We start from the raw sequence: 23,573 nt of genomic DNA on the forward strand, positions 1-23,573 counted from the left end.
GGAGTTACAGATATGTCAGTATTTCTGACGTATCTGTATGGCGCAAAAGTGGCGCATTGCTGGAGTGTGTCACAAAAGTGACGCAACTCCAGCAATGTATCCTTTCACACGGGGCCAGCCCCATGTGAAAGGGCCTGTGTCAGTCTTACACCTGCTGTGAGGCAGGCGTAAGAAATTGACGCATTTGTGTCCTAGAAGTGGCGCAGTGAAATCACATAGATTTCACTGCGTCACTTCTAAGACCCTTTCTTCCGTCAATACGCCCCGTTGCATACATTATACCTGGCGCAGGTATAATGTGGAGCAGGGGTTTACAAAGTGACGCATCTACCTAGATGAATCACTTTGTAAATATGGAGCAACAAGGCACATTTTTTACACCACTGGTGCGCCGTAAAAGTGACGTATAGCCTCATAAATGAGGCCCATGTAGGGAAAAAAATAAACTGAAGAGTTACGGGACATTTACACCATTAACCCTAACACAAGATGGGTGTATATTTCACCTTTCAAAAACATCAACCAGTTAGGACTAGGTGTACATAATGAAATGCATTAATATGACCCTACAGTAATGAGCAATTTTAGGACAGTTGTGTGCTTAAGCCGAACACTCTCAAAGTTAAAGTCATTTTGCATCGAAATGATGCTTTGCTTTTTGTTTCTATTTTCTTGCCTCAGACTATTGTGAGGAAGACGCATTATAATGAGCCTTCGCGGTCCTATTGGCGCGAAGGTGCCACCAATATGTTACACTCGTCTTATCGCACGCGCTTCCTGGGCTGCCTCAGTTAATTCCCAGGTAGCAGAGATAGGGGTAATTGGATTCCAGTAATTCTCAGGTGAAGTTGCCCTTTCTTAAAATTGCATCAGTACATCAAAGGCATGATGCATGTGCCACCGAATCACCCCAGGCATAAGGCTGCCGAGAAGGTGCCACTCTCCTGACACCGACAGCAGCAGATTACGGAAGCCGAGCAGCCAGCGCAGTACTTATTAGCTATCTTGTTACCTTGCCACCTTCATTTCTGTCAGAGACCGGAGAGCCGTTTTACTGCAGAAAGCAAAAGCGACTATTACATAAATCAAGACCAGCAGGACCACTGAGTACATTTTAAATCAAGTTATTTCTTTAATTCAAGCCACCTGGGTGGCAGTTGGAACAGTCAGTATAGTATCACTGGGGATGCCAGTGATTGTGCCCATTGTTCATGACCCGTCCTGCGCTCACTCATGGGGGGAAATTGGTGCAGCGCCCTTATTGTCCTTCTGTTTTTAACATTTCCTTCCTATGTTTGCAAATTCAGCGGGTCAAAGTGCCCTGAAGTGCCTGCTGGAGCACAAAACAAAAACAAGCAAGCACTGGTAAAAACCAATCGGGTTGGCCTAGAATTCTATTTTTTATTTATTTCTTGTTTTGAAAACATAGGGAATAGATGTTAAAAGTGAAAATGTAACAAAAGGCAAAAGTGCCACTGTCCAAAGGGGGCATCCATGGATCGCAAAAAAATAAGCAAAAAGTGACCATTGCAAAACGAAAAAGCTGAGATTGAGCCACCAGCCCTTACCCTGGAGCAGGCTACATTTTAGGCAGATGAATACGTGTGCAGGAGCAAAATATCATCACTCACAATGAAGAAAGCCAATGGTTGAAGTGAGCTCATCCTTTGCCCTATGCTGTAGGCTGTGGTGTGCAGAAGCAACATGGGAAGGCCAATTGAACAGACCAACAGTTGAAGAGGGTTGGCCAAAAGCTCCTCCATGTGTATATACATGCATGGATTTTTATTATGATTTGTTCTTAAAACATGATGGCAATACAGCAAAAGCTTTATCTATTCCGGACCTAAAAAAAAGAGGAAACATTCCGAAATAAAGGGTTCTGAAACTGAACTGGAACCAAGTAAAAGAAACTCAAGGAAGGATTTTCAGAGCCTCAGGCAAAATATTATTTTTCCAGTTGTATGCTCCTTTCACCCTAGCAGTAAGGCTATATTAGAGAATATGAGCTTGATTACGATGTCGGTCGGAAAGCTTTCCGACTGAATCGCTCTCGGAATGGTCTCCGACAAAATCGGATTTGGGGAGTCCGACCGACCAATTATGATGGTTCCGGATAACATTCGGTCGGACTCCCATTGACGTCAATAGGAGCCTGTGTTCCGACCGAATACACAGGCTCCCATTGAAGAAAGGGCTGGCTGGGGAAAATCGTACACCCTATGGTGGGCACCCCTTGGTGCCTGCCACACTGTGCATGGTCTGAAAGGGGGACCCTTGGGCACCCCCACGGGACCCATTCTGAAGGCTCTGGGTGAAGGGGGCCTGCTTCAGGCACCCAAGTCAGACAAACCGATTTCGAAAGGATGTCCGAATCCGACATCGTAAACGCTCGGCTTGAAGCGAGGGCCGTAGACTTGCACAAGTCGGCTCCGAATGACTCAGTTCCTCTGAATGCCATCGGAACCGACTTTAAAAGTCCAAACGCTTTCCGAACATCGTAATCGGTCATTCAGAAAGCTTTTCGAATCGGTTGGAAAGACGGGTTCCGAATCAGATTAGGCAGACTCGAATCCGATTCAGAGCCTTTCCAAAGGACATCATAATCGACCCCTATATGTAGTAATCTGGCACCTTCTTGAGGTTACTTGGTTATGGTGCCATAAGTCAGCTACCTACAATGGACTTGGCTGAAAATCACATTCCCTTCTCCATGGCCTTCCCTTAAACCTCCCATAAAGGAATAGGTGGTCTCACCTCCAGAAAGTTTTAGAAAATTTTTAATGAAGTCATTCTATTTACTTTGTATCTTAACGAATATCATGTATACGTTGCCTACAACAAAAGGAGGAATGGCAAATGTATGTAAAAAAATAACCTGTTGTTAGTTGAGCCTCAAAACATAGAAGCTCACATGGCCAACCCCATAGAGGATCCTGTGCCACAGCTCTTAAAATGTTTTATATGTGGTGGTGCATTACGACTGAGGTTTCTTATTACAAAGTGACAATGTGTAATTTACATATCTATTTTTCTAAATTGATAAGCACAACCCGATTATATATCAGAGCGAATTATAAAAACTGAAATTTAAAAATCATAGCCCCCAAAAACAAAAATACACAATACAAAATATGAAAGATTAAGAAAGGCATTATCTATTCCGTACCTAAAAAAAAGAGGAAAACATTCCGAAATAAAGGGTTCTGAAACTGAACTGGAACCAAGTAAAAGAAACTCATAGAAGGATTTTCAGAGCCTCAGGCGTTGTATGCTCCTTTCACCCTAGTAGTAAGGATATATTAGAGAAAATGGGATTGATTACGATGTCGGTCAGAAAGCTTTCCGACTGAATCGCTCTCGGAATGGTTTCCAACCAAATCGGATTCGGGGAGTCCGACCGACCAATTATGATGGTTCCGGATAACATTCGGCCGGACTCCCATTGACGTCAATAGGAGCCGGTGTTCCGACCGAATACACAGGCTACCATTGAAGAAAGGGCTGGCTGGCGAAAATTGTACACCCTATGGTGGGTCCCCCTTGGTGCCTGCCACACTGTGCATGGTCTGAAAGGGAGTCCCTTGGGTACCCCCACGGGACCCATTCTGAAGGCTCTGGGTGAAGGGGGCCTGCTTCAGGCACCCAAGTCAGATTCCGATAGCTGATCCAAGTCAGACAAACCGATTTCGAAAGGATGTCCGAATCCGACATCGTAAATGCTCGGCTTGAAGCGAGGGCCGTAGACTTGCACAAGTCGGCTCCGAATGAATTGGTTCCTCTGAATGCCATCGGAACCGACTCCAAAAGTCCAAACGCTTTCCGAACATCGTAATCGGTCATTCAGAAAGCTTTCCGAATTGGTTGGAAAGACAGGTTCCTAATCAGATTAGGCAGACCCAAATCCGATTCAGAGCCTTTCCGAAGGACATCATAATATTAATCATGTAGTAATCTGGCACCTTCTTGAGGTCACTTGGTTATGGTGCCATAAGTCAGCTACCTACAATGAACTTGGCAAAAAATCACATTCCCTTCTCCATGGCCTTCCCTTAAACCTCCCTTAAAGGGATAGGTGGTCTCACCTCCAGAAAGTTTTAGAAGCTTTTTAATGAAGTCATTCTATTTACTTTGTATCTTGAAGAATATCATGTATATGTTGCCAACAACAAAAGGAGGAATGGCAAATGTATGTAAAAAAATAACCTGTTGTTAGTTGAGCCTTAAAACATAGAAGCTCACATGGCCAACCCCATAGAGGATCCTGTGCCACAGCTCTTAAAATGTTTTATATGTGGTGGTGCATTACGACTGAGGTTTCTTATTACAAAGTGACAATGTGTAATTTACATATCTATTTTCCGAAATTGATAAGCACAACCCAATTATATATGATAGCGAATTATAAAAACAGAAATTGAAAAATCATAGCCCCCAAAAACAGAAAAACAGAATACAAAATATGAAAGATTAAGAAAGGCTATAGGAAATATATTTTAATTATCAAAGTATTTCCGGAACAGAATATTTTTAGACTCTTCTAGAACTCTCCTAAACAGCATTCATACGAGGGAACACAATCTGGATGGGGTACACCCAGATTGCTAAAATTTCAGGAGAAAGCACGTTTGCATTGCATAATACAAACTGGAATAAAAACATTTTCTTACATTGGATGCTCAAATTACACACTATACCAAAGGAGCAAGGTACAAAGTCTCTGTGTGAGACATCTCAGATTAAAAGTAAGTAAAGAATTAGAAGCTGTAATTATTCTGTGACTGAGACACTGCCTGCACTTACAAAGGGGGACTACATCTGCAGAGGTACATCTGAATGGACTGATTAGCGCCCATGAAAATGCATCCGAAAATCCTGCACAAGGGATATGTAAATTAAATTCTTTGTGAAATTGTATTCCGGTCTTCATGAGTAACAATCAGAGGGTAGTAGTTGCTACTGCTGGCTCGTCCTTTTGTACTCCTGGCCCTGCCAAAGCTCCCATTACACTTCTAAAAATATTTCTTTAGACTTTGGTAGTAAGTTGGTACCACCACTAGGTGGCCCCCTAAAGCGAACACACAATACCTCATTTTATAGCAGCCCAGGCTTGCCTTTAAACGTTTTTCAGTGGTGTAGGGTGACTGTGCGCCACCATGTGTCTGGTGCACAGGTTCACAAGTCTAAGGCCTTTATTTGACAACCTAATGCAGCATAGGGGCCTTAAACCTAGTTACTTTTGAAACAACAGGACCACAAGACCAGAAGAGACTGGGAAAATGCAGTCTCAGTGACATCAAAGTATGTGGTTATCACACATTAAATAAAAAGACCCCATTGAGAATGGTGAATCTTAGCTTATAATTAGCCATGAACCTGGGATTGTTCTCTAGAGCATAATATGTCATTTGATCAGCTGTTTTAAGGCCTGGTCCACTTCACACCCCTCTGAAGTTAGATTAAGAAGTGAGGACTGGAGGGTGGGTCAAGTCTCAGTGCCTTTCGAATAGTGGCCTGACAATTAATAGTACTGCTTTCTATGGACCAGCCGTTTCTATTACATGCGCTATCATAAGGCCTTAGTACGCCATCTTCTGGTAGAGCCAAATTACTGCAAAAAGAGCAAAATATGATTTTAATCAACTTGGGTTTAGTGCTGGATCTTTACACTGTTCCTGAGCCTTGTGAAACGGTTAAAACTTATGCAGCAGAGCATTATTTCCATCTACAAAATAGTTTCTGCTTCTGTTGGAAGTTTGGGAAAAAAATACAACAATATTTGCATGGAAAACATATTTAGGCATAAAGATAATCTAATTCCATCAAAATTAAGCGTGCTACTCTGCATCCAGTCAAGAAGTGGCCAATAGTGCTGCCAAAATGACAACACTCATCTCCGCTAATTAAGATAGAAAAATGACTTACGAAATTTTCGATGCGCTGCTAACAGGATCATTTGACACCACTTCCCCTCGCCCTAGACAAATAAAAAGAAAACAATAACACATCAGGTCTCCGTGCCATTATCATGCAGGTATTGTTTTGTTTCAATAGCAGAGCATTTGTCGTTGTAAAAGCCCTTCAGAGCCCGCAGCTTTGATCGGTGGCTGCGCTGCCCTTGCCAGCAGTTTGTCCTGGGCGCTGATTAGCAACAAGGCCCTAAAGTGCTTATTTACAAACAGCATCCGAGCTGAGTGCGGGAGGCGCTGCCAGAGCGCGAGAAGGTCGCAGATGGGGCTCGTTTCCTTCCACTTCAGTTTATTGAATAGCTGGGGAACGAACGCCATTTGCATGCTCAGAAATATCTGGCGGGACTTGCTTTTTTTCTTAAAACGGAACATTTCCTGCCTCCCCTAGTACCTTTGAAGGACTTGCACAGGACATACAGCGTTCCACGTGCGTGCTTAATCACTCCCTATAGGTCTAGCTATGCAGAGATCTGGTTACCTATGCAATAGGGCTTTATGTCAACTTATTTCTGCAACTCCCTGTACCAGGCAATATCATTTACAGTAAGTGGGCCAGTTGTTTGACTTTCGGATAGTAGTTTGTAGAAAAGGTGCTAGGGGCACATTTGAAGGTTGGTGTTTGCAGGACATAAGCCAAAAATAAGGTGGAGTCCCATGCACCACCATCCTACTTCATTTAGTCACTGCTTAATTTGTAAAAACTATAAGTGACAGGTCCCTCATCAGGAGGCCACTTCCGCGTGCACCGCCCATTACAGCTCTCAGCGCTGCCAATTACAGTATCAACAGAGCTACTAACTATCACACTCTTGCTGTTGTGCTCCTCTCTAAATTAGATAAGGAGCACCACCATGTGGCAGACTGTCATAAGTGCCAGTGATTCCAATTAATTGCTGGTGCCGAGTACCAGAAACCTCTGGCTCAAATTAAGCACTGCTTTTAGCGACGGAGAACCATAGGGATTCCACCAGTAGATCCTCAGCTGGCTTTGCTGGTGAAACCCCTTGACCTGATGCTTTGTCACCCACTGTCTTCCAGGCCATTCCCTCCCCATATGGCTATTATTTTTTGTGTTTCTAAAACACACAAACTTTGGGAGTTTGTATTAGAAAAACAAAAAAGTGTACAAAGCGGATCCAAATAAACATGCAGCCCGCTTCGCGTACTCCTTCTGCCTTCAGTGCAACTGCACTGGCAGTGGTACTGAAGGCAGAGAGAACCTCACCTGACAGGTGGGGATCAGATAATATGTCTGCTGACCTAGTGGACTGTCAGGCAGCCTCCAGAGTCTAACCCTGCGTGAGACTTTGCGGTCCTTGATGAAAATACTGCAACAAACAACAAAGTGATGGAACCAACACTTGATGTAACTACTGCTATTGACCAGACGTGAGCCTTATGCTCACTGTGCACATCGGACTCAAGGTATATCTCATTGAAGAAACCTAAGAAGGTTAAAACCGGTCTGTGGTTCCTTCTGTTCCTGCCTGGAGGGGACCTGGCATGGACTTGGGCTGGACTGTTCCTCCTGGTGTAGGACTAAGACTGACTTGCATTTGGCAAGTCCCTATCTAGAGTGACATGGTGAACACAAATTGACTGTCTGGAATGCAGCCCCATGCGATCGCCAATTAGATCAATTCAAGCATCTTTTCTTTCACCTTCTTGTTTGTTGCACTAGGTGAAACACACCATCTCCTCCCTCATATGACCAACACACAAATAAGTGAAGCCAATGCCATTTCCAACTAATTTATTTATTCTACTGTTAAAGAAATGATTGAGCTTACAACTCGGGCCAACTTACGTGCCTACTCGTTTGTTTTACGAATGTAAAGTCACATTTATTCATGAAATGTTAATTTAAGCTTCCAAAGTGTTTTACCCACACATACAATGACACAGGTGTCAATTTAACTTACAGATAGGTCTGGGTTTGACATCACAGTGGTCAAACAGACCTATTGTTTATAATATACTTAGAGCATGCTCTGGGTCTGATCATTTCAATCATTGCCTTTTTTTACCAGCCTCTTCCAGCTATTGCATTGAATTTGTCAATCACATCCTAGCACCCTGGCTGAGCCCGGGGTATTGCTCTTTCACCTCTTGCTATTGCCTAATCACCCATGCTAAGGTGTCATCATTTCAATGGCCTTGAGTCTTTGAATACTTGAGTTCCACAAGAAACTGAAACTATGGCTCTTTATCTAGACAACAGGCTTATAATGTCCCCTCATTTTGTTCTAGCACCTGGATACCTTCCCTGGTGAGATGCACGCTCTACAAATAGGCATAACAATGGATTGCTTGCACTGAAGTTCAAGAATCTGTGTTGCTTGTGGCATCATGGTTACTCCCTTCAGCTCCTTCCTCCTTCCAATGGGCTAGTATTTTAAGTACCTGACTCGCTTATGTTCTATGGGAGAGAGCTGCAGTACCCGTGAGTGGCCATGTGTGGTGCGTGACTTACTCCAACGCTGGGCTGGCATACATTTACAACTGTTTCGTTCTTTTTAGGGCTGTAACTTAACCTGTACTTGGCAGAAGGAAAGCACACACCCTAGAATTCTTTTGAGCAGTCAAGCCTGCATGTGCATTTGCTTTCTCCACACACACTGTAAGCCATCATGTCTTTTAGGTCCTGCTACAAGCAACTTTAGGGGTTTCCAGAGGTCATGTCAACAATCCAAAAACATAGAGGGGTTACAATGGTTCATCTCCCTTTAGCCATTCTTTTGTTTTTGTCACCCTCCCTGAAGTCATTGCTTGAAGAAAATGTTAAATCACATTTTGGATCAGACCAGAAGAATATTTTAAACTCACTGTTAGCTATTGGCTACCATGAGTGTCAGTCTGATGGTCTAAAGAGTGTGTCCCATTGCACTGCATGGACAGTGAACCTGAGCATCCGTGTATTGCATTGGAGGCACATTTGTGCTTCTAAATCTGTGTCCACAGTCATCCCAATAGTACAACCGCTTTCAATTTGCACCTAATGGTGAATTGACACCTACATCTAAATTGTGCTACTCAAACACATTGTGTACACTCCTGCTGATGTTGCACCAACTGTGATTTTGCTCTTCATTTTTTTTCTCCCTCAAGTGCTTTTACACTATTGTTGTTTGGTTTGGCTCCTACATGTTCTTCGTGTCCCCTAGAGTGTTTTCACTCTCATTTTGAAGTTGCACCAAGTTAGATTTTTTATCTAAATGTGTTTTTTTGCTAACATGATATGTGCTCCAATGGGTGTTTCCACAGTTCTACTGATTATACAACTTAATGGCCCTTTGCCCTTTACTAAATTTAAATGCGGTTTTGCTCCTGAATCTAAAACACATTGGTGCTTAATTTGCACAAAATATGGTTTTACATCCCTAAATGTGATTTTACACATGGGTGTGATCTGTGTGCCAAACAATTTTCTGCATTCATGCAGATATTGCACCAAGGATGATTTTGTACATCAAAGTGCTGTCAACCAAATGTGATATTATTCAGATGCCTGGAATTCACACCTCAAACAGCAGTTTACTACCACAGTAATGATTGACTTTGTACTTACATGTGATGTACTAAAGCTGACTTTTGAATCAGTGGCGATTTTGCTCCAAGCTGTCACTGTGCACCTAAATGTGAATTTAGCTCCGATAGGTGTTCTCACACGTAAAAGTGTCTTCACACTTCTTTTGATGTGAAAATGTAAATTTTCATCTACACTTGCACATAAACATATTTCAGCGTCATCATCAACATCACAACTTTATTGCTTCAGATTAAAAAAAATGAACCACACAATATAAAACACATGACACAGGGTACTATAAAAGTACAAGCAAATCTGAAACCTATACAAGAAATAAAAGTTACGGCAACACCAATTAAGAATTAAGGGAATCATCTAGGGCCAGATGTACGAAGCATTTTACCTATCGAAAACTGCCCAAATGCTTTTTGGTATGTACCAACCCTATTTTGTGAGTCTGTAACCTATAACTGACTCACAAAATAGGGTTTATAAGTCGGTTTAGGAAGGGGGGCGTGTCAAGGGTGTCCCTTCCTAAAAGCAAGTCGTATTGGTATGTAGGAATGTTTTGCATCCGGGAATGGGCCCGTAAAAAATTCGCAGTTAGCACCAGCTTAAGGTTGGTGGTAACCCATAAGTAAATGGGAAAGAGTCCCTAAGGGACCCCTTCCCCTCTGTGAATGTGGGAGCCAACATTTTTTAAGAGCAGGCAGTGGTCCCCCAAACCCCTGCCTACTCTTAAAAAATGAAAAGTTAACTCCCAGTTTAATATTATGAAATGCATCCTGTTTTCCTTTGAAGGAAAACAGGCTGCATTACAAAAATAAGGAAAACACGCTGCATTACAAAAAAAGTATTCCTTTATTTAAAAAGCAATCACAGACCTGGTGGTCTGCTGACCCCAACAAGCCACCATCCATATGATTGTTGCCATTAACAATGGGTTGCATATTGCTCATAAATATCGTGAGGCAGGTCCATTTGCAAGGCACTGCAAATTGCTAACTGTGTCAAACACACTGTTGTACATCACAGTTTGCGATTTCCTAATAGCAAATCGCTAAAATTCGCTATTTGGAAATCACAAACACACGATTTTGTACTTAGGGCCCCTAGAGCTTGTGACTCTTCCTCTCCCTAGTGATGCAATGCAATGAAACCATTCCTCCTTGATCAGGTAAATAAGGGCTAGGCTAAGCTTTACCCTAATCCAGAATATATTAACATAAATAAATTATCCTCATCGATCACTGTGCAAGATTCGAAATAAAGATAAACTGCATATGTTTCCCACTGCCCGCAGCTGTGCTAACATGCTGAAAAAGTCCTTATGTTGTGGACTAAAAATTGCAGTTGCCTTAAGAGTTCAATTAAAAGCAGACTTCAAAAATTGGAAAAGGTGCAACTCTCAGATGTCAGTAGATAAAATGGGGCCAGATAACATTTGAAGTGACCATTTGAGGTGTAAAAAAAGTGCATCAACACTGTGCACATAAACTCATTAAGTGTTTATGTAAGTACTATAAGATTGGATTTAGCCCACAGAACCACCCCCCCACCTAACTTTAGAGGATGTGATTAAGTTGACTCTGAATGTAGGTCTCCTGCAACATTTTCCATGATTTATAACAACAAGCAATACTGCGAGGACCTATGCCAGCCTACTGACAGATGTAATAAGTACCCATACAGAAAATATTCTGTTGGTACTTGGTGTATTTGAGATTATGGCTGATGAGTTCAAGTGGCCTTCCAGACAGTGTAGAAGTAGGAAGCCACCTGATTGAAAAAAGATTTGGAGTCAGATCGAAGGTATACAGTCATTTCCGCCTTAGATTTTGCATCTGATTGCTCATTGTGATTTTTGGTCGCAAGAGTGTTTTGTGCTCCTGTTGGTAATGCCCCTACATCTGTTCTTCCTCCTGGATGGAATTGTTCCCCTAAAAGTGTTTCCAATTTTCTCCTGAAGTTGCACTAAGAATGATTTTACAAATACAAGTTATTTTGTGGTAGAGTGTGATTTTGCTGCTAAATATGACACCATGGGCGAAGCATTGTTGTGGTCAGAAACGGCTGCTCATGTGTACAAAACACAAACTGGGATTCGGTAAAATGTTACTGAATCGCAATTTGTATTTGCGATTCAGTATGTGGCAGGGCTGTGTTTAGGGTGTCTCTTCCAAATACCAAATCTGAATGGGACGTGTGAATGTTTTGTGACTGAATTACAGTCGCAAAACATTCATATTTTACCCACTCCTTGAAGGAGGTGGTAACCCATTCACAAATGGGAAGGGCTCCCCAGGGCATCCCTTCCTATTTGAGAATGAAATAGAAATATTATTTAAGAGCAGGCAGTGGTCCCACAGACTACTGCCTCCTCATAAAAAATGAAACTGCAAAGTTTCTTTTTTTCTTTTTAAACACATCCAATTTTCCTTTACAGAAATCGGGTTGCATTTGTTTTAAAAAAAAGACTGCTTTATTTAAAAGCAATCACAGACATGGTGATCTGTTGGCGTCAGCAGGCCAACACCCCTTGTGATGACATCGATTCCTAATGGGTGGCAAATTGCAACCTATTTCATTAATATGCATGACGTAGGTCTATTTACGACTGTAGGAAAGTGGCTCTGTATATACTGGACCAAAGTAAGGTACAGTGTGCAAAGTCCCCAGAGGTATGGCATAGGTTAAAGTTAGATATAACCTTACTCTCTAAAGTGGTAGCTTGGTCGAGCAGTAAGGCAGTATCAGAGGACAGTGTAAAGCATTTGTTGTACACACTCAGTCAGCAAATGGTCTCACACACTCAAGAACTGAACTCTAGGCCAATTGTTTTGTATCAAAGGATATAGTTGTTTTATTTTAGAACCAACAAGGTATCAAAATATACTTTCTCAGGATGAGTTACTTCAGTTAAATACTTTTTATATAGGCAATAGACTTTTTGAATGCAATAGTTACAATTTGTTGCAATGGGCAACACAATCTCAAACACAATGCAACATTGAGCTCAATGGGAATTTCTGGTTAAATGCAATTAGTTACTTTGTAGATTACTTTTCTAACCACAGGACTGGAACCTAGATTCAGTCCCGGGACATGAGCAGTAAACAGTTAAGTAAAAGAGTTTTGGTTAGAGTAGGCATTTTTTTAAGGAATATTATTGTATTTTAAAAGTTGACACTTAGAAACATTTTCAGTTGAAATCACCAATGGCATCCTATGGAAGGAAATTCAATTTGCAGGTAAAATATGTTCACGTTACTTTTGTAATCCAGTTCTGGACTCCTAGGTTTAGCACTGGAACCTCTATCTGAAACAGGCAAGTAATTATGTTTTTATCGTTGACACGATTTATAGAGAATATTTGTAAGTTTCAAAAATTGACCCTTAGAAACTTTGTCAGCAAAAAGCAGGCACCCTACGGAAGGAAATTCAAGTTACTGGTAAGTACGGTTAGTATTACTTTCCAGGATCAGTACTGGGCTCAAAGATGCAGCACTGAGGTCTCTCCTGATAACAGGTGAGTAAATCGGAATTCGTAGTTCGTCTGATTTTAGATGAATATTTTAAATTTCCAAAACTCCACACTTAGAAGAATTTCCCAGGGAAACCAGTCAATGTTAGCCTATGGAAGAAAAGTGAGTTATCGGCTTTTAGATAAGTACTCAACTGGCAGAGTTAAGGTTCTGGGCCTAGACTCAGGGGTCTCCCAGGGTCAGGTAGGTACAGTCGGTACACCCTCAGCGGCACAGGGGCAGCCGGGTGCAGAGGTAGTTAGGCCCAATGTTATCCGATGTGAGGCAGGAGGCCTTCGGTTGGTGGCTGCTGGCTAGCAGGCCACGCGGCTGTGGGAGCTGGGCTCCTGGTCACTTGCTCAGGGCAAATTGGGACGTAGGATAGGACAAAGGTTGCACTGGCAGGGGCACTCAGGCGGCTGGGGGCAAGAGACGTCGGGCGCTCAATGTCATTCAATGGAGATCTTAAAAAGGGAACAAAGGCTGCAGGCTTGGGGATGGAGGATCTTCTGGAGCGACCAACACTTCGAGGGGTAAGTTGGGATCTTGGAGAATAGGTAGGCACCCAGGTGTTGGGCACAGGGGGCCGTGGGGCGCCGGGTGCTGGGGTGCCTTTTGAGGTCGGGAAATCGTACCCCCTACTGGTCGCGGTTGGAGGGGTCCCTTGTCTTGAGGCTGCAGGCGTCATCGGGGTCGTCGAGGAGGGTCCTTGGGAACTGGATTCCAGGTCAGAATCACCGGGGGGATGTCCTCAGGGTCTTTGTTTACTCTGGCACAGGCCAGGATCGGCGGATGCAGAGTGTCCTGGATATGCGGGTCCTGGCTGGCACCAGGTGTATTGTTGTTTGAGCAGAACCACTGTTCATGGGTGTCCCAGTCTTGGTAGAGTCACAAGGTAGTCAGGTCCTCTGGAGTTTTTGAGGTTGCTGACCACAGAAGGAGCTGGGGTTTTGCAGGAGCAGGTCCGAGGGTTGACAAACCGGTGGGGCTGGGGCCAAGTCAGTTGGTGTCGTCCTCTTCTTAGTAGCTGCACGGCAGGTCTTCTTGTTTCATGATCTTTTTGCTTGTTTCGGTATCGGGAACTGAGGAAGGAAGGTTCAGGGTGCCCCTAAATACTACATTTAGGGCCGTTACAGGTAGGGTGAGGACTAATAGGTCCCTGTCCTGGGGTAGTTACACCCCCTAACCTTCTCCTCTCCTGTGGGAGGGGGCAGACGCCTAGCTGTGAGTGGGTAGGGCTCTCCATTCTCAAGATGGCTGTAGCCCGGAGTCGTGCTTCACCTCGTCCCTCCCACCTGAGGGGTGGAGTTGGCACAGGCTGGCACACCCCCTTACGTGACGCAGGGCTTCCCTCCAGTCTTCCCGCCAGAGTGGGCGACAGAACTGGTGGGGGCTAGTTGCTCAGTACAGCAAGTGGCCTGGAGAAGCTCACAAAGGCGGCATGCCTTTGAAGCTTCCCCTTCCCATCCCGGGGGAGGAGACCTAGCACCTCGCCCAGGATGTGCATTGTTGCAGGCCCAGGAGAGCGGGGAGCTCTCCGCCCAGGGGTCCAGCAACTTGTCTGCTGTGTGGCAGCCTAGGCAGCCTCTCAGACAAGACGTGGATTGTAGGTTAGGTGTCAGGGGACATCTCTAAGATGCCCTCTGTAGTGCATTTTATATTAAATCCCACACTGGCATCAGTGTGGGTTTAATGTACTGAGAAGTTTGATATCAAACTTGTCAGTCTTCAGTGTAGCCATTATGGTGGTGTGGAGTTCGTAATGACAACCTCCCAGCACCATATACTCTTAATAGCATCACTGCACTTACAGTGCTCAGGAATGGCCCTGGGTACTGTAGGCACACAGGGTTCATGCACCTATGCCCACACCACTGGCACAGGGCACCCAGCTAGAGGGGTGGCTGATGTATGTCAGGGCAGTGGGATTGTGGGCATGGCACACAGGGATGTGTGCCTTGCTGACTCTTTGTTTAGTTCTACACCAGGACACTCAGCCTGCAACGATAGTGTGTGTGTGTCAGGGTACAGGGCCACTAAGGGTGGCACAATAAGTACTGCAGCCCTTAGGGGTCTTCTCTGGTCACAATGCCCTGGGTACCTAGGGTACCATTTACAAGGGGCTGACATGTGGCCAGAGATGCCAATTGGGTTTAGGCTTTAGTACAGTTTTTACAGTTTTTAGGGAAGGAACACATGCCCTGGGTACCTGATTGGCAGGGACCCAGGGCACACCAAGGAAAGTGCTTCAGGTATCAGGCAAAAGTGTGGGGGGGGTTACTGTAACAGAAACCCACTTTCTTACAACGACCCACTAGGAATTGCTCAAAATAATTTAATTAGGAATACCGATTTCCTAATTGAGATTAAGAGAGAATCACAATTAGGAAATCAGTACTCCTAATGTTAGTACACCAGGCCCAACATTCCTGCTCACTTTGCTCCATGGGTGATTTTGCACCTCAGTGATATTTCCACCTAATTGTTATTTTGCACATAAAAGTGACTTGTCCTTGTACTGGTTTTCCCCACTAATTATGATGTTACATCAAGTATAGTTTTGCACCTCAATGTGGAGTCAACCAAATTTGTTGTCATACTGCTGCAATTCATGCACACCTAATGTGACTTCTTATGTGCATCCAACATTCACACATGGTCTGTCAATAAGATCAACAACAATACATCCTATCAACACAATCACTACAATCTCAAGCAGCAGATATCATAACTTCATCAATCTCCCCAAGCAACCTTAGAAGTTCCATCTCCTCAAAGCTCAGTGATACATCCCCTAGACATTACATCTAAGCTGCCGTCGTGAACTGTAGTTCTCCCGTCTCTAAATCAATTTCTAAATTTGTTATCATCCATGAATGTGCCTTTTTGCTACTGCATTCACAGAAACGTGGTTCTACTCATCCTCCACGCCACTACCTTACCATTAGAGTACAACACCAACCACCTCTGAAGCACATAACAGAATATGAGGGTAAGTAACTTTATCCACAAGAAGTACCTTAATGCAACTGATTAACTCAATATTAAGCTCCTAGGGATTCCATTGTCTTAAAGTGAATACTACAAACTTGACATCTAAAACACTAAGGCTGAAGACCTTATGCTGAACACTTTCAAACAAAAAATATTGATGGTGTTCCTAGCTGATCATCTCATTTTTCCTTGTCATCACAATTTCCTGGGAGATTTTAATCTCCAACATGGAAAATACAGAGACACCATCACATGAGGGCAACACAAGCCTCCCACTTTAGAATTGAGTGCGAGTGCCACTGGGCAGTTCTGATTATCATGATATATTTAATCCTCCTTTGATCAGAGACACCTGGTCTCCAAACAGAAGCTGAGAAATACAGGCATACATGGCAAGTATGAGAGAGCTTCGGAGTAGGGGAATAAATAAAACAAGAGAGTATGAATGGTGAGATGAATGGGGGTGGATGCATAACAGAGATGGATAGAGAGGAGGGTGAGGGATAATGGAGATGAGGATGGATGGATGGAGGATAGTTTGGATGGAGAGAAGGGGACCAGAGAATTGACAAAGTGATGGATGGAAGGAGGCAGAGAAGAGTGGGTGATGGAGAGAAAGATGCAGTGAATAGAAGGATAGGAAAAAGGAAGGGAAAAAGGATGGCGTGATGGATGGATAGGTGGAGAGAAGTCAGGACTGTAGGATGTATGCATGTATTGATGGTTAAAGAAAGGAGGAAAGAGAAAAAATACAGAACGATGCATAAGAGAAGGAAGGATGGTTGATGAAAGAAGAATGGCGAGAAGGCATGATGAATTAATGGATAGATGTATGGATGGATAGAAAATGGACCAAAAGAAACATGAAAAAAGTAAGGAAGGAAAGTAAAACAGAAAAAAAGAAAAAAGTCACCATTACACATTGTCAAATGAGATGTCCAAAAGGCCTTAAACCCAATACCATAGCTTTTTGATCCAGAGACCAGGATACTCCAGTATTCCTGTTAGAGATTCTGCTATACCTTACTACAAAAAACTGACATTCTGGTTAATCCGTAAATGTATGCATAATGTGTCCCTGCTGGAGTGTCTCCTCGAGCAATCCTTTCCAGTAGTGGTGGAGCTGCACTGGTATATAATGCAGATTATGCAGCATATTGTAGTGTATTGCATAATTTCTAAAAGAAGTTGAGTATTTATGAATGTATGTCCTCAAGATACAGTCTACGTGTTTAAAGTTGTTTTCAAAGTTATCGGTGGGATGTTTAGGGGCAGGCACATAGTCAACAAGTAGTGCATACATTTTTGAAACTATGCCTTAGAGTCCAAGCCCACTAATTAAGGCAACAAGGACTTGAATGGAGATCTCTTTGTAGTGGCTGTTTGTTTAATTTGAGGATGGAGAACTCACTGGCTCAGCTGAGCATAGCAAAATCTCTCTGTCTCATGCTTATGTTTTTGTAGAACCCCCCTCACATAAACCCACTATCATTATGCAATATTTTTCTCTTCACAGATTGAAGTTGACCACACATAGTCTTGATGTAAATTTGCTGTAAACTGTATTGGAGTGTTTGGAGATGGGAAATTGTAAGACCCAACTTTACTGATAACTTGACCCGCACATGGAGTGTTGTGCCACTGTGGTGCTAAGGTATACACTGGTGGTCTTTGTCTCTTCTATAGTGAAACCAGAACCCACTGAGGCCTACACACTAAATTATGATTCATTGTCGCCAAGGGTTTGTCTGTCTCCCAGCCAGATCAATCGACCACAGCTTGTAGTTGTGCCGCTGCATAGTACCATATAAAAATATAGCAGTGCTAGTCTTTCCTCAGGGGTGTCTGATGTAACAACCATAGTGGGATTCTAGGTCAATAACAGTGGGACACCTTCTGAAGGGCCTCACAAATTACTAGGAGAATACACTAAGAAAAGACACAAAGGTTAAATAACCCCCTTAGCGTTGGCTAGACACCATAGATTTGAGATACCTTTTAATGCTTGCATGCCAGCAAACTCTAATCACTTAAATTGAAATACCTGAATGATCCGTTTCGTAAACGTGATACACAATTATAGAAAGTCAAGGCTACTGGCATTGCCACAGGGTTTCTCCATACATTTCACAGAAAAACAATGAAGCCAGGTCACTAGCAAACACAGCAGACTGAGAAGCTCAATGGTTGATCCACTTCAAAGAACACTGCAATGCCATTCCCAGAAGTGTAGTAAAACCTCTCCCATGGTCCGATAAGGCGGGCCCTGGGAAACTCACGGTGTTAAAGTTTCCACAACACTTTTTGGGGTACTGTTTGGGGACCATCACTACTACTGGATGTCCCCCAAATCATACAGAACACCTTTGAAGGTCCCCCTGCTGTTCTGGAACATAACCAAATACAATAAGCATATCTTTAGCCCTCACTTGAGATTCAGGTTGCTGTAGATGTATTTATTCACTGGATACCTGTAGCAGTGTTTTAGAGAGCAACACATAACTGGCCTAATTGTATTCATATAACTCAGGTCTGCTAAGGTGTTGGACCCGGCCTCGTGGCGTGGTCCTACCCCTCACGCATGGCGGGCCCTGGACGACATCGGCCCTCCATCGACCCGCTGTCACCCCCCTGAAACTACCCTCCCCGAACTCTCGACAAGAGCAGCCCCCCTGGCAACCCACGGCTCTCCCCCCGGGAACCCGGCGAACTCGGCTCGCCCCAACCCTGCAGGTCCGGCCACCACCCCGGACCGCCATTTCAGACCCGACTCCATCTTGGGCCCATCACGTCCGAGCACGTGACCCCGGCCGCAGCCCCAGCGAAGCCCCGACCTCGAGGCATCAAGATCCCCCCAGGTGGTAGAGTAGCCACTTGACGGATCCAGGAGGAGGGGAATTTCGATGGCCCTCCAGCCGTTCCCGGCCGCCTGGTTTCGATCGCCCTCCGGCCTCCCTGGGCGCTGGCTCCACCCCCCTGCTGGGTGTCTGGACACCCTCACCCAGGCCCCTCTGACCCCCAGGCGCGAGGGTCCGGACATCAAAGGACTCCAGCCCTATAGAAGGGCCAGCCCTGGATTAGGACTCCAGTTGTATCTTGGAGCCGAAGCCCTGCTGACCTCGTCGCGGCTGATCTTGATAAGAAATCTTGTACTCGGAACCTGGAACCTCGGAGCCCTGCTGATGCTGTCGCGGCCCGACCAAGCTGAACCATCCTCGGAGCCCTGCTGACGCTGTTGCGGCCCGACCAAGCTGAACCATCCTCGGAGCCCTGCTGACGCTGTCGCGGCCCGACCAAGCTGAACCATCTTCGGAGCCCTGCTGACGCTGTCGCGGCCCGACCAAGCGGAACCATCCTCGGAGCCCTGCTGACGCTGTCGCGGCCCGACCAAGCTGAACCATCTTCGGAGCCCTGCTGACGCTGTCGCGGCCCGACCACGCTGAACCATTCTCAGAGCCCTGCTGACGACGTCGCGGCTCCTTGCAACCCCCCAGCTCGAGGATTGAGAGCTGTGCGCCGGGTATCCTAGTACCTGTTGATACCAAGACTGTCCCGCTACCCCCTTCCCCCTGATACCGAGACTTTAAGGATCCCTCCATCCTCCTGTACCTAATGCTGCGAGAACTTGCCTTTATTCTTTATAAAGCCTCTTAAGAATCTACTCTCGTGTGGTGTCCCTTTGTAGTGGTGCGGTTGCTCGGTTGTTACGATTGTAGGAGAGGAGCCTCGCCCAGGAGGCCTCTCGACGGCGCTCGGCCAATTCCATACGGAGAGGTGGGTCTCGGGGTGGGCAGTCAGACCTCTTCTGTCTCCCCTGGGATTGCCTTTCTAACATTGGTGGCAGCGGTGGGATCCGAGCCGACGCAAATCGTACAGCGAGTAACTTGCCCACTACTAACAGAGACACGCAGCAACCATGAGTACTAAAGAAGCCGGAACGACCGCAGAGTTCCAGAAGGAACTATTGGAGGAGTACACCCATAAAGAAGTCAAACAATTTTGCAAAGATTTAGGTATCGCTACCACCGGACTAAGCACCAAAGAGGATTTTAAAGAAGCGCTGCAAACATGGGTGGAGGCCGAAGCGACACCACCCCAAACCGAAGGTGACACTGTCCCAGACGTGCCCCAGGAAACCATAACCGCCCCAGCGGAAGAAAGAACCGCCAACATAGACACGGGCCTCTCCCACGAAGACGCCCAAGAGCGAGAGAGAAGCCGGCTCCATGAGTTGGAGCTCGCCCGACTCCGGCTGGACGGAGAACTCCAGCTATTGGAAAAGAAAATGGCCCTTGAGCAACTACGGCTGCAAGGAGACCTGGAGGAGAGACGGAGGCAGAGAGAATTGGAAGAAAAGAAAATCACTTTCGAGCACGAGCGTGGCCTCAAAGAACTAGAGATCAAGGCCAAGAGCGAAGAGGCTGGCGCCACTGTGAACCGAAGCCCCCCGCCTCCTGCCAACACGAAGGTCCACATTCCCAAGGACGTCGTCAAGGAATACTATAAAAGTGACAACATCCAGCAGTGGTTTAAGGCCTACGAAGTCGCCATGACTGCGCACCGCATACCCCGAAAAGATTGGGGTGCCGGCTTATGGGGGAAATTCGTCAGCGAAGGAAGAGACACTCTGCTGGAACTGGCCGACGATGTTATGTCCTCCTATGATCACAAGAAGGACGCCCTACTCACCCATTATGGCCTCACCCCTGAGATGTACCGGCAGAGATTCCGAGACTGTAAAAAGATCCCCGGTACTACATGGGTAGAGTACGTGAACTTTTATAGCAGGGCACTGGAAGGGTGGATCAAGGGCAGCAAGGTGACCACCTACGAGCAGCTGTTCAAACTCATTGTATGGGAGCACCTCTCCAACAACTGCTTTGTCGAGCTCAGACAGCATCTACTCGACAGCAAACTGACCGAGCTATGGAAACTCGCCGTCGAGGCCGATCGATGGGTGAGCACCCGGGTCCCCCGGGCCCGATAGGAGACTCAGGACGGAACCCCCAGGGGCACCTCCGCCAGCGAGGCGGCGGGGGAGGCCAGAACTGGAACAGAGACTTCCCGGCTGCGCCGCCCCGGAGTCCGCCCCGGGGATCGCCCCTGAACAACACCTCACCATCTCTGACCCGAAGAGGGGCCCCCCCAGCGTGGCCGGGGCCCCGCCCAAACGTTACCTGCCACAGATGCCAGCGGCCAGGTCACTATGCCAATGATCCCCTCTGCCCGATGAACCAACGACCCGGCACCACCGGGCCTCCGACCCGCCAGATCGCTGCCACAGCCCTGGGAGAAGGAGAAGAAGAAGAAGAGGTCTACAGCGAGGACCAGACCGAGTGGGAGCCCGCCGCCATGGCCCTAGTCTGTCTGGGCGAAAGAGACATGATCCCCGGGCTCCCCTCCCGAGCAACACCCAAAAATACCGCCAGTGGGTCAACATTAATGGGCGCCGGGCCGAAGCACTCCGTGACACTGGGGCCAGTGTGACGGCCGTCCGCTGCCACTTGGTGACTCCCGACCAGATACTACCAAATGTGCTGTGCCCCGTGCTGGCCGCCGACAATTCCGAGACCCTATGCCAGATGGCCCGAATCCCCTTCGAGTGGGGAGGGGTGTCAGGCCTGCTAAAGGTGACCATCTGGGACGACGCCCCCGTGGACTGCCTCCTCGGAAACGACCTCGAGAGTTCCCCCTGGGCGCAAGTCGAGCGGAGAGAGCATCTGGGGATGCTGGGACTACCCGAGTGGGTTTGTGCGACCACCCGATCCATGGCAGCCCGGGCCCCGGCACCGACCGAGGCCGCCCCGACCGAAGAACCGGAGTGGCCTGCGCCACCGCCGCCCGCCGACGATGAAGAAACCGACCCTGAGTCCGGGCCACCGGAGCCCAACCGCGAAGACATCGCCGAGCTCGGCGACATCCCTGAACTAGCCCAATGGCGCCAAGAAGGTGGCCCCTCCCGGGAACAATTCCGGCAGGAACAAAAGGCCTGTCCCTCCCTCGAGGGAACCCGGCAGCAAGCCGCAGCTCAAGCCGCCGGGGACACGTCGGGGTCCCACTGGGTCTACTGGGACCACGACCTCCTATACAGCGAACAGAAAATTGCCGAACTGGGGGCCAGCCGAGTGTTGGTGGTCCCCCTACGGTTCAGAGACTTCCTCCTAAACCTGGCACACGACGTGCCCCTCGCCGGGCACCTGGGGCAGGACAAAACTTACAGCCGCCTGGTGACCCATTTTTTCTGGCCAAAAATGCGCAACGATGTGAACAATCACTGCAGAACCTGTCCGACCTGTCAAGCCAGCGGAAAGAGCGGGGGAAAAGTCAAGGCCCCGCTCCAACCCTTTCCTGTGGTAACTACCCCCTTCGAGAGAGTGGGGATCGACATTGTGGGGCCCCTGGACCCCCGAACCTCTCAGGGGCACCCCTTCATCCTCGTCCTGGTGGACCATGCCACCCGCTACCCAGAAGCCATCCCCCCCCGGACCATAACGGCCCCCGTGGTGGGCCGAGAGTTAATGGGGATCTTCTCTAGAGAAGGGTTCCCCCGAGAGGTCGTGAGTGATCGGGGCACAAACTTTATATCAAAATATATGCGGTCCCTGTGGCAACAGTGCGGGGTCACATATAAGTTCACCACCCCGTATCACCCCCAAGGGAATGGGCTCGTGGAGGGGTTTAACCGAACACTCAAGGGGATGATCAAGGGCCTGGAAGAGCCCCTACGCCGCAATGGGACGTCCTGCTGCCCTGCCCCATGTTTGCCCATCGGAATTTCCTGGAACTTGCCGAAGCCAACCTAGAGGCCAGTCAGGAGGAGATGAAACGCTGGTATGACCAGAACGCCTCGTCCATCGAGTTCGAGCTGGGCCAGCAGGTCTGGGTTATGTCCCCGGTCGAACCTTGTGCCCTCCAGGACAAATGGACGGGGCTCTCAAAGTGGTGGAGTGCAAGAGCCCCGTCACCTATCTGGTAGACATGGAGTCCCCCAGGAACCCCCTCCGGGTTCTGCACGCCAACCGGCTCAAGCCTCACTTTGCCCGCACGGAACTGAGCCTACTGCTAGCTACGGATGACGGAGCCGAAGACGACTCCGAGCCCCTGCCCGACCTCCTGAAGTGTGCTGAAAAAGACGGCTCCGTCGAGGGAGTCACCCTCTCCGCCGCCCTGACCCCCGAACAGCGCCAGGACTGCCAAGAGCTGTTGGGGCAGTTTGCGGATCTGTTTTCACTCACTCCCGGGGTCACACAGTGGTGCGTCCACGATGTCGACACCGGGGACAGCCCGCCCGCGCGACACCGGGCCTACCGAGTTCCCGACCGAGTTCGGGACTGCATCCAGTCCGAGGTTGCCAAGATGCTAGCCATGGGGGTGGTTGAGCCCTCAGATAGTCCCTGGGCCAGTCCAGTTGTCCTGGTCCCTAAAGCCGCCGCCCCCGGCACCACTCCGGAACTCAGGTTTTGTGTCGACTGCCAGGGACTGAATGCCGTCACCAGGACCGACGCCCATCCCATCCCCGGGCCGATGAACTGATCGATCACCTGGGGGCCGCCAGGT

General features: G+C 47.1%; 1 protein-coding gene across 1 annotated transcript in view; it reads right to left on the minus strand.

Annotated features, from left to right (window-relative positions):
• The window catches only part of AFF3 (ALF transcription elongation factor 3), a 1,926,848-nt gene that overhangs the window by 645,294 nt on the left and 1,257,981 nt on the right, over window positions 1-23,573 (minus strand). Inside the window, exon 7 of the mRNA XM_078658016.1 lies at window positions 5,926-5,977. Within this exon, the coding sequence (XP_078514142.1) occupies window positions 5,926-5,977 (52 nt within the window). The remainder of the gene's footprint in view (window positions 1-5,925; window positions 5,978-23,573) is intronic.

The sequence above is a fragment of the Lissotriton helveticus genome, chromosome 8 (assembly GCF_964261635.1).
Source record: "Lissotriton helveticus chromosome 8, aLisHel1.1, whole genome shotgun sequence".
Classification (NCBI taxonomy): Eukaryota; Metazoa; Chordata; class Amphibia; order Caudata; family Salamandridae; genus Lissotriton; species Lissotriton helveticus.